This window comes from Atta cephalotes (genome assembly GCF_000143395.1).
Source record: "Atta cephalotes unplaced genomic scaffold scaffold00009, whole genome shotgun sequence".
NCBI classification, from domain to species: Eukaryota; Metazoa; Arthropoda; class Insecta; order Hymenoptera; family Formicidae; genus Atta; species Atta cephalotes.
Window position 1 is genome coordinate 7,092,753 of NW_012130073.1, and position 13,186 is coordinate 7,105,938.

At 32.0% G+C, this 13,186-nt stretch overlaps 1 protein-coding gene across 1 annotated transcript in view; it reads right to left on the minus strand.

The window, feature by feature from the left end:
* The window catches only part of LOC105627667 (calcium-activated potassium channel slowpoke), a 102,607-nt gene extending 89,812 nt beyond the window's left edge, over positions 1–12,795 (minus strand). The window contains exon 1 of the mRNA XM_012208945.1: positions 12,487–12,795. Coding sequence (XP_012064335.1) covers positions 12,487–12,795 — 309 coding nt within the window. The remainder of the gene's footprint in view (positions 1–12,486) is intronic.
* Between the last annotated feature and the right edge of the window lie 391 nt (positions 12,796–13,186).

A 13,186-nucleotide genomic window follows, 5' to 3' on the forward strand; every position in this document is an offset into this window, starting at 1 on the left:
ACTAATTAATTTACTAACTAACTAACTACTATATTACTTTACTTACTACTATTATATATAATAATAATTAATTAATTACTACTTATCTACTCTCTCTCTCTCTCTCTCTCTCTCTCTCTCTCTCTCTCTCTCTCTCTCTCCTCTCCCCCTCCTCCTGCTCTCCTATCCTCTCCCCTCCTCCCTCCCTCATTCCCCTCTCCCTCTCCCTCCCCTCTCCTCTCTTTCTCTTTGTAAAAGTATTTACAATATTGAAGCAAATGTTCGATTACATTTGTGATTACGTTCAGCTTTAATTCCGATCAAAGCATTGCAACGTCAAACTTTTGACAGAATTATAAAACAATAGCGCTCTTCCGCATTGCTCGTTAGTTTATTCAATCACGTAACCGATTACTATTCGGGCGACAATAAATGTGATGCAAAGTTTCGGCGCTAATCTCATTTTTACGACGCTGTGACCCTCCGTGACGATAGTTTAAATTGCGGAAAAGCGCATGAAAACCCAATTTCGCGAAGCGACGGATATCACGTACAACGGGGCTGTAACCCAGTTTCGACGGACGGAAATGCGTCTCACTGTGCGCAACGCGACGTGAATGAATGTTGGTGCGTCACGATCTTCCCTGTTGCCTTAATATTCCCTCCTTCTATCTTCTGGTTCCTTTCGCATCATTTCTTTCTTTGACCGATTGTTCCAAGTAGTCTAACCTCTTCTCTTGACTCTTAAGTAATTTCAGTGGATATGTCAGTTCCAGTTGAGAAGAGTTCTAGAAATCTCATTTCTCGTCCAGCATTTTGTCGATAGTCGCGTCGTGTAAAGAAAGAAACCAATTTGCTACTTAAGTAATGTTGCTACGATAAAATTAATGTACAACTATATTTGTTAAACTAAACTATGTTTCTTCCATATCCAAGAAGAACAAAAAAGTATTTACCATCTTTGATAGATAAAGTATGAATATTTTTTGCAAAAGTGCTTTTTATCGTGCAAAACATATATACATGCAAAAAATCAAAATTAAATATGTTAATAAATAAATTCATTTGGAACAAATAAATACATTTAGAAATCTCTTATACTCATTTAATACAATAAAAATTAAAAATTTTTTAAATATAAGTAAAGTATAGTCTGAAAATATTATTTAATTTCACTTTTAATTAATTTAATTTAATTTATTTAATTAATATGAAAGAATTGCACGACAAAGAGTTGGACAACCATTTATTAATTTAAATTTTAAAATTGAAACGGAAAGATGAGGGATATTTCTAAAACTATGAAATTTTCAAGATCGTAATTTTTCCTAGAAATTCGATAAAGCAACAACTTTTCGACATTTCATATTGTTCATGTTCGTTAGAAGCATTCAATTTACTGCACAATGAAGAAGTTAACTAACTGGCGAGTTTGTACATTACCATCAGTTCCACGGACGATCAACTCCTAAAGTGATAAGCGAATAGTGTAATGCTTATTTGAAGATCGATACGGTTGTTTACTCAACTTACAGCGCATGAATATTACTGCACGACAGCGCGCACACACGTCCAACTTTCTATATTATATATTTCTATATAATCACGTCCTCTGTCCTGCTAAAATCGATTAATGCCGCTATACTACGTAGAAATAGTATCCGCAGTAATATCACAGTGGGTGACAATTTTTTCTCGATCGACGTAGTCATAAAATATTTATAAAAAAAAAACGAGCAGATCCCGTTGTAATCAAGAGTTCCTGTTCTGCTTTTTAAGATTGCAAAAGGATAAAGAAATTTAACTGTTTCTTTGTTGAAAAGTAGAAATTGCTAATTTGTCTTTCAGTCTTTTCAATCGGAAAATGTTCCCTCTCATCTTCGATCTTTTTCTTGTTTGGTATTGCTTGACCGACATGAATACTTCGAAGCTCTCAATTCATTATCTGGTTCAGAAATATTTTTACAGCGAATCGTCGAACATTTTATTGCGTATCATGAATCCAAGTTTAATCTACGTATTCGGCGAAGTGGCCATCCAACGGATGCCAAAAGCCGAAAGTACTTACGAGCGAGTCGAAAGCCGAGCGCGTCACTTGACAGCTGCATAACGCAAGGCTACGTGATCATGCCACGTGGATTATGATCTGTCTACATATTTGCAGGTCGGTTTAATTTTATACGCGTCGAAAAGCTCGACGCCATCAAGGCGCTATATCAAGGCGCTTCTCGAAGATTGTGATTATGTATCATCTTCCAGAAGTTTACAGTATCGTCGGATACCCTTAACGAAATTAAATCCGCTGTTGCACACGTCTTATCAATAATTACCTATTTCTCACGGATATGAGAACTGTCCGGATATATCCGAATGATAACGATTCCAGCACCGCTAACATACGATCGAGGAGCGATCCATGTATAATATAGTTTTAAGAGTTAAATCTGGGTTGACTCCACGGTTAGCCAACTAATTACAAGGATTTCGTAGTTAATCCCGCTTCAACTTTCGGCTCACGTCGTATGAATCGACGTCACTTAAATGTCTGGGAAACGGATGGATTTAATACGCCACCTGAACCTCTAATGCAAAACCGTTATAGCCGTTTCTAACGAGACCAGATGCGATGTAACGTACGATAAGATGCGGAGGATTCGCACCCCGGATTTCGAACCGTGTACTCCTGTAGATGATCCTTCCTTAACCCAGTCGACACAAACTAATATAACATTAATGTTATAATTTTAAATGTAAAATTGTTTACATTCAACAACATAAACATAATAACATATGATATTATACAACAGTTGCGCATTGTTGAATGTGGTTATAACATTGATATTAAGGATATTCTCTACATTTTTTGGAGTGGAATTTTTACTCTAAAGAGTAAAAATTAAACTAATTTTGAAGAAAAGTGACTCAATTTTTAATTTTTAAAAATGAGATTTCACTCTTCAGAGTGAGATTCATCTCTCTAAAAATTTTAAAATATATAAAATTATGTGTTATATTACTTTTAATTGCTGTCGACTAGGTAATACATAGTATGTTAGTCATTTTATAAATGTGCTAATTTTTTTATTATTTTCCTCGTATTGAGACACAAAGAATCCACAATTTTTAATGTCTAATATGTATTACTCCTAATATGATTATTTTATTTTATTTTTTAAAAATTAAAATCATAAACATCCGTATTTTGACGACAAACGAAAAAAGAGAGCTCTTACAATTCCACACATTTTTTTTTTACATGTGCGAAACGAATCGTAGTTGAATCTCATCCTTGCTGTGACAGAAATAGATGAATGTTCTCCAAAATCGTTTCTTTCAGTTTCAGATATTCTTTCTAGCATCTCCTTCAAGCATCTCTCTCCGCGTTGCCACGGCAGAAACTCCTCATTCAATCTTAAAAAACTGTTCGGTCTGACGGTTTCGTTTGCGGCACTTGGCATATCGATCGCGCCAGATAGGTTGGTCATGCTGAATTAAATATACTTCAGTAGGTACTCTATGAGACGGTCACGACGGATATTCTGTAACTCGATAAGTCCTAATGCGAGAAATAAGACTTGCGTCGTCGGCTTAAAGATGTCACGATTGTGGCTTCGCACTTCTTATCCGATTATACATAATGTGAAATGTATAAACGTTATGTTATATTACTTCTTAGCTCCGCCTTTCAATTTTTGTTTTATTTAATTTAATATGAATAATATTTTGATGATGCGCGTATTAAAATTACTGTTAATATACATATATAGTGTTGATAATATTTGATAGATTTGGGAATAATTTGAATTCAAATTAAATTTTATTTTTACAATTATAAAATCTAAAATTTAAAAAAACAAATAATTGAAAATATCATTTTTCTCTAAAATCTCTCTATTAAAATAATGTTCTTTCTATCTATACATATAATATATGACAGATATATATAGAGTATACATGTAATTATCAAATATATAGGTATAATTGTGCTGATATACAATACTCGTTACAAAACTAAATCAAGATAATATGTATCCATTAATATTATTAATAATAATATTATATTATATTATGTTATATTAATAATACCTGATTATAATGTTAATAATAATTATTTTATATAATATAATATAACATTTATTATGACAAATAATATATTATTGCGTAACGTTTCTTTTCATGCTTTATTTATTTATTTTATCTTAAAATACAAAGAAAATACGTTATCAATATTAAGAATATTCTCATTTGTTCTTTTTTATTAGTTCCCATAGAAATCATCTTTTATCGAATCCATAAAACGAGTCACATCGAGATTTCGCTTTTTATATTCTTCATCATTCTAAGTTTGGAACACATATTATATGTATTATGCATAAAAAAATCACGCTAAACAAAATTTGGAAACATACTTCAATAGCTTGGAAATAGACAATCGCAAAATCAATTTCCTTTTTTTATCAGAAAAACTTTTTTTTTATTTCTTTTTTTTCTATATAAGTTTAATCAGACATAATTCATATTATTTGATATCAAATTGTCTCTTATCACTACAAAAGTAATTTTATCATGCGCAATTTTATCACATAAAATTGTGACAACATTTCATTGTTATAGACTATTGACATTTTTTTCAAAATAAATAATTCATTACTTATGAATTTACGTTTTATTTATCTTGAAAATGCAAACAATAATAATACTCCTCTGCCTTGTATTTTTCCTATATTAACAATCAATATTGTCTTGTTTCATAATCATGTTCAAAGAATTCCGAACATCTAGATCTCTTCCAGAAAATAACAGAGGGAAATTCTGCATCGTGAAATTCTTCGATATTGACATGGCATCCTGGGATTTTGCATTAATTTATCTGGTAACCATATCTTATCTTTCCCACGAAAAAATATTCCGCGAATATGAAACGCTCTTTAAAAGGAATGCGACATCTTTTCCTACGCAAGAAAAAAGAGTGCACTTTGCAACTTCAGTAGTGCAGGAACTCTGTTTTGTACATAGCTATATGTATATACGGAATGTTCTAGTTCCAAAGCTAATTAACTTTCATTTACAAATATCTTTACTCAATTTAAAGTTGATTTTCACTTGAAAAATTTTAATTTATTATAATAATACTATTTTTCATTCTAGTCTCTTTACAAATTGTCTTTAATTCTGACATTAAAATTTCAGTAAAATAATATTTACATTAATATAAATAAAGGTATTAAAAGACAAAGATTTAAAGAAATTCGAGAATCTGATCCTGAAATTTCTAAACTCGCAATGGTCCGGTCGCTTGTAAATTAGTAATATTTGCTTAAAAATTAGTAATATTTGAGTATTTTTATAAAGAATTGGTACGAAAGCGGACAAATCGGACACGGAAAAAGCAAGGCATTTTTGTAAAGAGATGAGAAAAGATATTCGTGTGTACGTGTACGTGTATCGATCGACGTATCTTTGTCGTACTGAATTAAACATACCCGAGTCCGGGCAAGACGACATCAGTTGGTCTATAACTCGATGAGCTTTAACACGAGAAATAAGACGCGAGACACGAATTTGAAAGTCGTTCGTGAAAATAGCAATAACAACCAACATTCGATGCCTCATCCGTGTTACATTGCGTCTAAGCGAAGTAACTTTTATCACAGTAATGTTATCTTCGTCATCGGTTGCCGCAGAGGTAAATGTCAACGACGTTATTGACGGATAAAGTGCATCAACGCAGCGTGCACGATAGCGTTGAAACTTATCTCTCGTCATGTCGATACTGCGGCAAGTACAAGAAAATTTTAGAGATGGAATTGAGTGCTCAATCATAAAAAAACTATCATCTCGTATCATCTCTCTTGTAATTCTCCGCAATATTATATAATATAACGTTTAATGATTAAATTCAAATAGTATTATTATTATTCTATTATTCTTTGTCTTTTTTCTGCTTTATGTACAATATTCGCGATATATAATATGACATAATTCCATAATAGTAACGCTGACTTCCCTACGATTCTGCTTCGTTATCCATTTTCGGTGAAAGAAGCTAATTTTATAAAATCGGTTTAAGTATTCAAATCGAGTTTGAAGAATGAATCTTATAACTAAGCGATTTACGTCACAATCAACTATGATTTGACCATTGATCAACATTAATAGAATTATCTCTAATTATCACACAATAGCATATAATGATATTATTTTCATTATTCCAAATACAAATAATTACAATAATCAATCGCAAAATTTATAGCAACTATAATTAAATAATATTCATTAATTTATAAAATAGGGAAATATTATTACTTATACATATGTTTTTTTTAAATATGTGTATATTTATTGAAATATAACAATCTGAAAAACCATTATTTCAAAAACAAAAAGTAAAATGATCGCATAATTTTTCTATCCCAATCTGCAAAATGACATTAGTTGTTCTACCTCCAAAGTATTGATGTTATCGTGACCTACTATCCTATTTCCTTTGCAGAATACTGCGCATGCATTTTAACAAGCGACAGCAATTTAACGAGCAACATTACGATAAATATCTTTTCCATAATATTCAATAACTTACGTATGTGTATTATTCGTGTAAAAGTGTTTATATTATTTATGCGCGTGAATAAATTGAAATGTATGTGCTGCAAATGTAATATGTACGTATATGTATATGTATATTATACCACGTTGCGGAAGAATTCTGAATTTTTATTGGTTTTCTGTTCTGTTCGATTCTCTCGGATTTATTTGTAATAATTATAAGATATCAAGAGACACGTATTTATTTTTTATTTAAGAGAAATAAATCTATTTTCACTCAAAACGATCTCTTCCTCCCTTCCTTCTCCTCCCTCTTTCTCTCTCTCTTAATGCTTAAATATTTTAGAGTAAATAAATTTATATACGTATCCAATTCTGCTAATCTTGCTGAAATCATTTTCAATCTTGAACAAAACTATAGTAATAATATCACTTGCAGTCTTGAACAAAACTACAGTAATAATATCACTTGAAGCAATTTAATAATTTTGGTGCTAAGCATCTTAGAAGAATATTAATAATTGATGAATATGAATAATTTGATGCTAATCTAAGCATATCTTAAGAATTGTAAATAATTTAATTTATTGCGAAAAATATCATCTCAGCCAGGATTTGAAGATCTTCCGTGTTCTGAGATAATTTTTATTTTTTAAATATTTCTTACTTCATAAGAAGTGAAAAATTACTTTGAATTATATTATGCCATGATTATATATAATAATATAATTAAATAATTTACGTAAACGATTTTCAAAATAAAATAGACTGGTCGCATTTTTGTATAAAATCAAACAGCATTCTCATATTGTTCGCCCGAATCTTTGTATATTTTCCTATCTTTATAATAAATAAAACATCAACAAATATATACTCAAATTGGAGCAAAAACTGGACATTAATTTCTACATAAAAAATATGCAAAACGTATTTCTGAAGTAGATCATCACGTAAACATAAATCGCGGATGTATAATTCATATATAGTTGTCTGTCGTGTGGTTATTTGTATAATTTGAACACGCGTTGTGCTACACTCCAACAGTATAAATTCTATAAATTCCTATCGGTATATTTTCGAGTGTATATTATCATTTATAGTATGCGCTTGAACATAGACAGAACTATCGAGAAAAGTCCGGTTAAAAAAGTTTCCCGCTTGTGACGTGTCGAACGATGCATAGCGCACAGTCAACAAGATAAAAAGTTGGCTATCGAGAGACAGCTTAAATATTCGAGAAGTTTTTGGCTCTAAAACGGGCAAATCGCGTTTTACTATTTTCGCAACCAAAAAAACTGAAATTGATATGTCAAAGAGGATCAGAGCTCAACGTTCCACATAGTTAGCAAATATGAATTCTCGTGCAAGAAAATTAGAATTCGATATAATCATGCAAAAATGAACGAATATGGAACGTGACATAGATAAATATCATTAACGAGAAGCCAATATGAGCAGCTTGCCAAATTCCATTCTTCAAGTTCTTCTTATCAAGCATTTCATGAGTATATAAAGTTGTTGAAAAGAATTTTAATTAATTAGCTATCAAAATTAATTAATTAGCGTATAGATAATTTTGTTACGTTATATTATTCATTAAAAGACATTGTTAAATATTCAGAAAGTAAAAATAATCTCTCAATTAAATTAATAACTTTTTTTATTCACTCATATCTTAGCACTTAAGTTTATACATTTATTTTAAAAATGTAATATAAAACATTGTATTAAAAGAAAATTAGAATATATCAAGGTATTATATTAAGTCCAAATATATTACATTATTACTTTGTATTTGTTTTGAGGATAAACATAATTTAAAACCGCAGAAACTTTTTACTATTTCCATTTCACTATGACTTTATAAATGACAGTAATATCATAAAATGTTATGAATGTTAAATATCTCTCGAAATAAAATTATTCAGTTTACTTGCAAATGTCACAGAACTAAATTTGTAGGGGATAAAATTCTGTCGTTAACTTAAAAAGTAAAAAAATGATATTTAAAGCGAGAGTAATTCGACTTTTCTATAAAAGCAGCGTCTAGACAGTGTAATGTTTCTTGATTTATACTTTGCATCTCTGTAATTACTTGCTACTAGACTAAAGCTGAAAACTACTGCTTCTAATCTCAATTCGACCCGAGATCACGAAGGTCGATACAAGTTTAGTTTCAATGGCGCCAGCACATATTGGGATCAACTCCCAAAAATCAAAATTGGTTTATACTGGACTTCGTCTAGCAAACTTGCGAATATGTATACGCCATTTAAAATTTAGATTGTTTAATTAAGATACGAATCATATCTCTGCAGCTACTTGATACTTGATTTCAAATAACAAGAAATATTACGTCGCGAAGGTTAATTGCCAATGTTCTAATGTCAAAAGCACATAAATTCTATCAATGTAAAATTATATACGACAAAAAAACAATATTTTAAGCCTTCTTTAATATTCACTATTCAATCTTTAAAAGCGAGATTATTTTCCACGCTCATCTGACATTTTTGCATAAAAATTAAAATTTTAATCTATTGATGAATTGTATCATAAAGAAACAATATTTCATTTTTCAACGGTTTTAATATATCATACAAACTGCTTGACCTGAATTCTATTTCACAAAACAACTTCGTAGTTTTTATCTTTTTTTCTTTGTACTCTTTCTTTACATAATACTGTTTTGCATTTCGACTTGTAAAATTAAAATTAAAAAATGTAAACTGAAAAAGTGAAAATAATCAATATTAACTTGGTCAACAAAATCTTCATGTAAGAAAAATACTTCAAAAATGGAAATATATACCGTTTTCTTTACAAATTGTTTCTCATTTAAAGGTTAATAAATTTTCCTGACAACATTATAGCACAGTCTGAATCCTCTCAGAGTTGTGAATAATGTAAAATGTTACAAGCTCGCTGACCAGCAAGAAACTTGTACACAATATTTAACCACATTAATTTTATAGCTGAGTAGTAATGGTCATTATGTTGTCAGACAGTAACTGATTGTTAATTAATTATGAAATGCATCTTAACACGGTAACTATTAATATTAAATAACTTGTAGAAATTTCATTTAGATTAACTAGAACTAATGTTAATTTTATATTAATAATTCAAAAAAATTAAAAATAAATAACTTCTAAATATAAGAAATGTGTATTATTTAAAACTTGTTTATTAGTACTATTAAGAAAATTTTCAAAATTTAGAAATTTTTCTTGTTTAATGATACAAAAGAACTGATATTATAATTAGTAATATCATCTTTATCATCCTTCAGAGATATAATGATATATTTTTCTCGTTAACCAAACAAAGATTTTTAATATAATCTGTTGCGCTTTTTGGCGAAAAAATTAATGGAGTAAAGTCGATAGATTCAGAAAGTAAAATCAAGAATTCTCAATTGAGATTATTGCAATATGCGTGATTTCGGATTGCATAATCGAATCGATAGACAAGCAATGTCTACAATTTTATTTATATAGGAGAATATTAAAATCGTTTCGCCAATGTCCTTGTCATCAATAAACCGTACCATCAATGGCGGTTTGCTGTCGGCCGTGATTGAAATCCGCGATCGGCAATATAGCGAAATTCCTATTAGTCACAGTTAAAATTGAGGGGATGGGAGGAATAAAGAAATAATTTTATTTAGGCCTTTTTTCCGGCAATTAGCTCTTTCATGTAACATTGATCGAAGTATTCTAACTTCTTAAAGGCATTACATAAATTCATTTAATATTGTATTCATTTGTATATTATAATAAAAAAGTAACAAGTTATTTTAATTTATATTAATATCAAGATTTTGTAATTAAGCCTTTATTCCATCCATTCCCTCAATTGTAATTACAATTTGAACTTTGTCGACTCGATTTCGCATGATCGGCTGCAGTCTGTCGTCAGACTCGGCCTCCACGAGTAGGCTAAATTTCTGCAAGGGCATGACATCGATAACTTTGCGTCACCGCAAAATGCGGTACAAGTGCACGATCTAATTTTTTTCCACAGCAAACGGAAAAATCAACAATTGAGTCTTGCATTTCTTCTTCGACGTAGCTCTCAAAATTACTCTAATGTAACTACATGATCGTAAATTGGGACTTGTTCTCTCGATTTATGCTCCTAGTAGAACGGAAGATTCTCTTCCCGCCTGACTATAAAATTTGAATAAAGCCATTCATAAATTGTACACTGCCTTCCCGCCTGACTTAACGCATTCAACCGGAAGCAGGAGCAAGGATGTAAGAAGAAGAATAGCCAACCACCAAAAGATGGCTACCCATGTTTAAGGAGCAAATGTATTCGCGAGTGTTGAGCGTTCCGAAAGATTATCCAAAATAGAACCAAAGACAAGAAAGAGCCCACCGGATTGGTTACGATGGCGACGGAAACTCACTTTCAGGGTGGAACACGCACTGCGTAGAAGCCACCCCTCTACTTCGGGACTGTTGCCGTGTCTGGTTCCACGAACGAAAACTGGGTCACCGGCCACGTACACTCGTACTCTCATGCAAGCTCGAGGCTAGGAATCTCGTGTGCGCGCACGCGCGTGTACACGTGTAAGTGGCCGCGAATCTACGTGTATACACGTTTCGCCACTAGTTCTCACCCTGTAGAACATCCGGGATGCGCGACGTCAATCCTCGTGCGTCCGAGTAGGGCACCGCGGCGCGTGGTACGAACGGGGACGGATGAGTCCTCGATATCGAAATTCCTGCCACAATACCGTGAAATCAGAATCGAGATCGAGAGAGAAAGGGAGAGAAAGAGAGAACTTTTGAATTAGATTTAAACGACAGTTTAATGCCGACCCGAATTTTCGTTAATGACGTCTCGTGACTGGCACAAATCTGCACGGAACAGTTTTAATCAGTATATCCCTCTGTCTCGTCTCTTTTTCCTCTACCCTCTCAATCGTCACTCTTATCGGATTTTCTTTAAAATCAGTTTTGTACTTTCTTCGGCATATGACCTATTTAGCCAAATTGTATTTCATTTTCTGGAAATCCGATTACAAATATAATTTAATAGTATCGCAGTGGAAGAATTTTATCGAGTCTGATAAATGTTTTGCTGAGCAGACTTTAAATAGGGATTTTTGTATAAATCAAAAAATTTCTCTATTACCGTATTAGTTACAGTTGTAAGATTAAAATAATTCATGAATGTACATTGCTGTATTAAATTGTCAAACAAGTTCAACATAAAGCATTGATATTATTTTATATTGAATAGAATAGTTTCAAAATTTTGTTTAATGAAATATTATTCAAATAATTTGAGAAAAATATAACACACAACTTTGGAAATAAAAGATTTCACAATATATTTATCAACACGAAAAGTCGTATTTGGTTTATTATTGTTATTTATCCTTGAGTAACAATAGATGTGTAAGAGAAATTAAAGCATTGTTATTATATTTAAAAATTAATTTAAAATGTTTTATATTTCAAAATTGATACAGATTATTGTTTTCTTAATATACTTTTTAAAGATAAATTTTCTTCTGAAATTTAACAGTATCATAGAAATGTACTTTTTATATTTTATATTTATTCTTCTTTAATATAAATTAAAATAAAGATATAATATAGATAGTAAAATAATAAAAATAGAAATAAGAAAAATAATAAAAAATAGAAAAAATAATTATAAAAAAGTTAAATATTAAAGAAAAAAATCAATTTCTCTTTCAAAAAATTATTTTTAATTGTTTTGCAACATTTATTGAACATTCTAATAACCAAATCAAATCAATTCATGAATAAAAAATGCACGAAAAGAATATAATATAGGTCACGTTGGAAATCACTATACAAATATTATTAATGGTATATGTGCTTCTATACTGGAATTATATTTCTGATTATCAGTACAATGATCAAATAGTCCTGACACGCCGGTACACAATAATTATAAAAAGAAAATAGAAAATCTCACCAGGATACGTCCAGTAGTGGTTTGTCCGGAAATCAGCTCGCCGGCCCAGTCCTTGGCCTCGGTCATAAAAGTCCCCTCGAACTCCTTGCCCTGGCGGGCCGACTTCTGCTCCTTCTGCTTCGGGTCATTTGGGGAGAGCTCGGGCTCCTTGCGACAGCAGAGGAAGGCGAACGCACGCCAGAGGAGCACGATCAGTAGCCCGGCAAGGAAGGTGAAGATGCTTGACAGCAGGAAGCACCACCATTTCCGCTCCTTGAGGCAGCCTTCTACCGTCACCGGGGGCTGCACGGTCGTCCCTTCGGTCGTCATCCCGGCGGATCTCTGCTGCCCCCGGGTCACACATTCACCGGCGACTATCACAATCACAAACGGCAGCTGCGGCGGCCAGTAGGACGCACTTTATACGCTTCATAATTTCGCGCCGCCTTCGGGAGATGCGCGACACGCGCTAAGAAAGACCCGTGCACGGCTTGCTTTCGCGTCCTCACGATACGGAGCTACCACAAGCTTCTTCTTTCTCTTTTCTTCTTTTATGAGCGTGCTCTGTTCAAAGAAAAAAATTACCAAATCTCTTCCTCTCTTCTTTCTTTACTCTTCTACCACGCACAATCGCTGACACCTAGACTCTTCGTCTTCCACTCTTATCCTCTCCAACCCCCCCCCTTCTCTCTTCTCTCTCTCTCTCTCTCTCTCTCTTCTT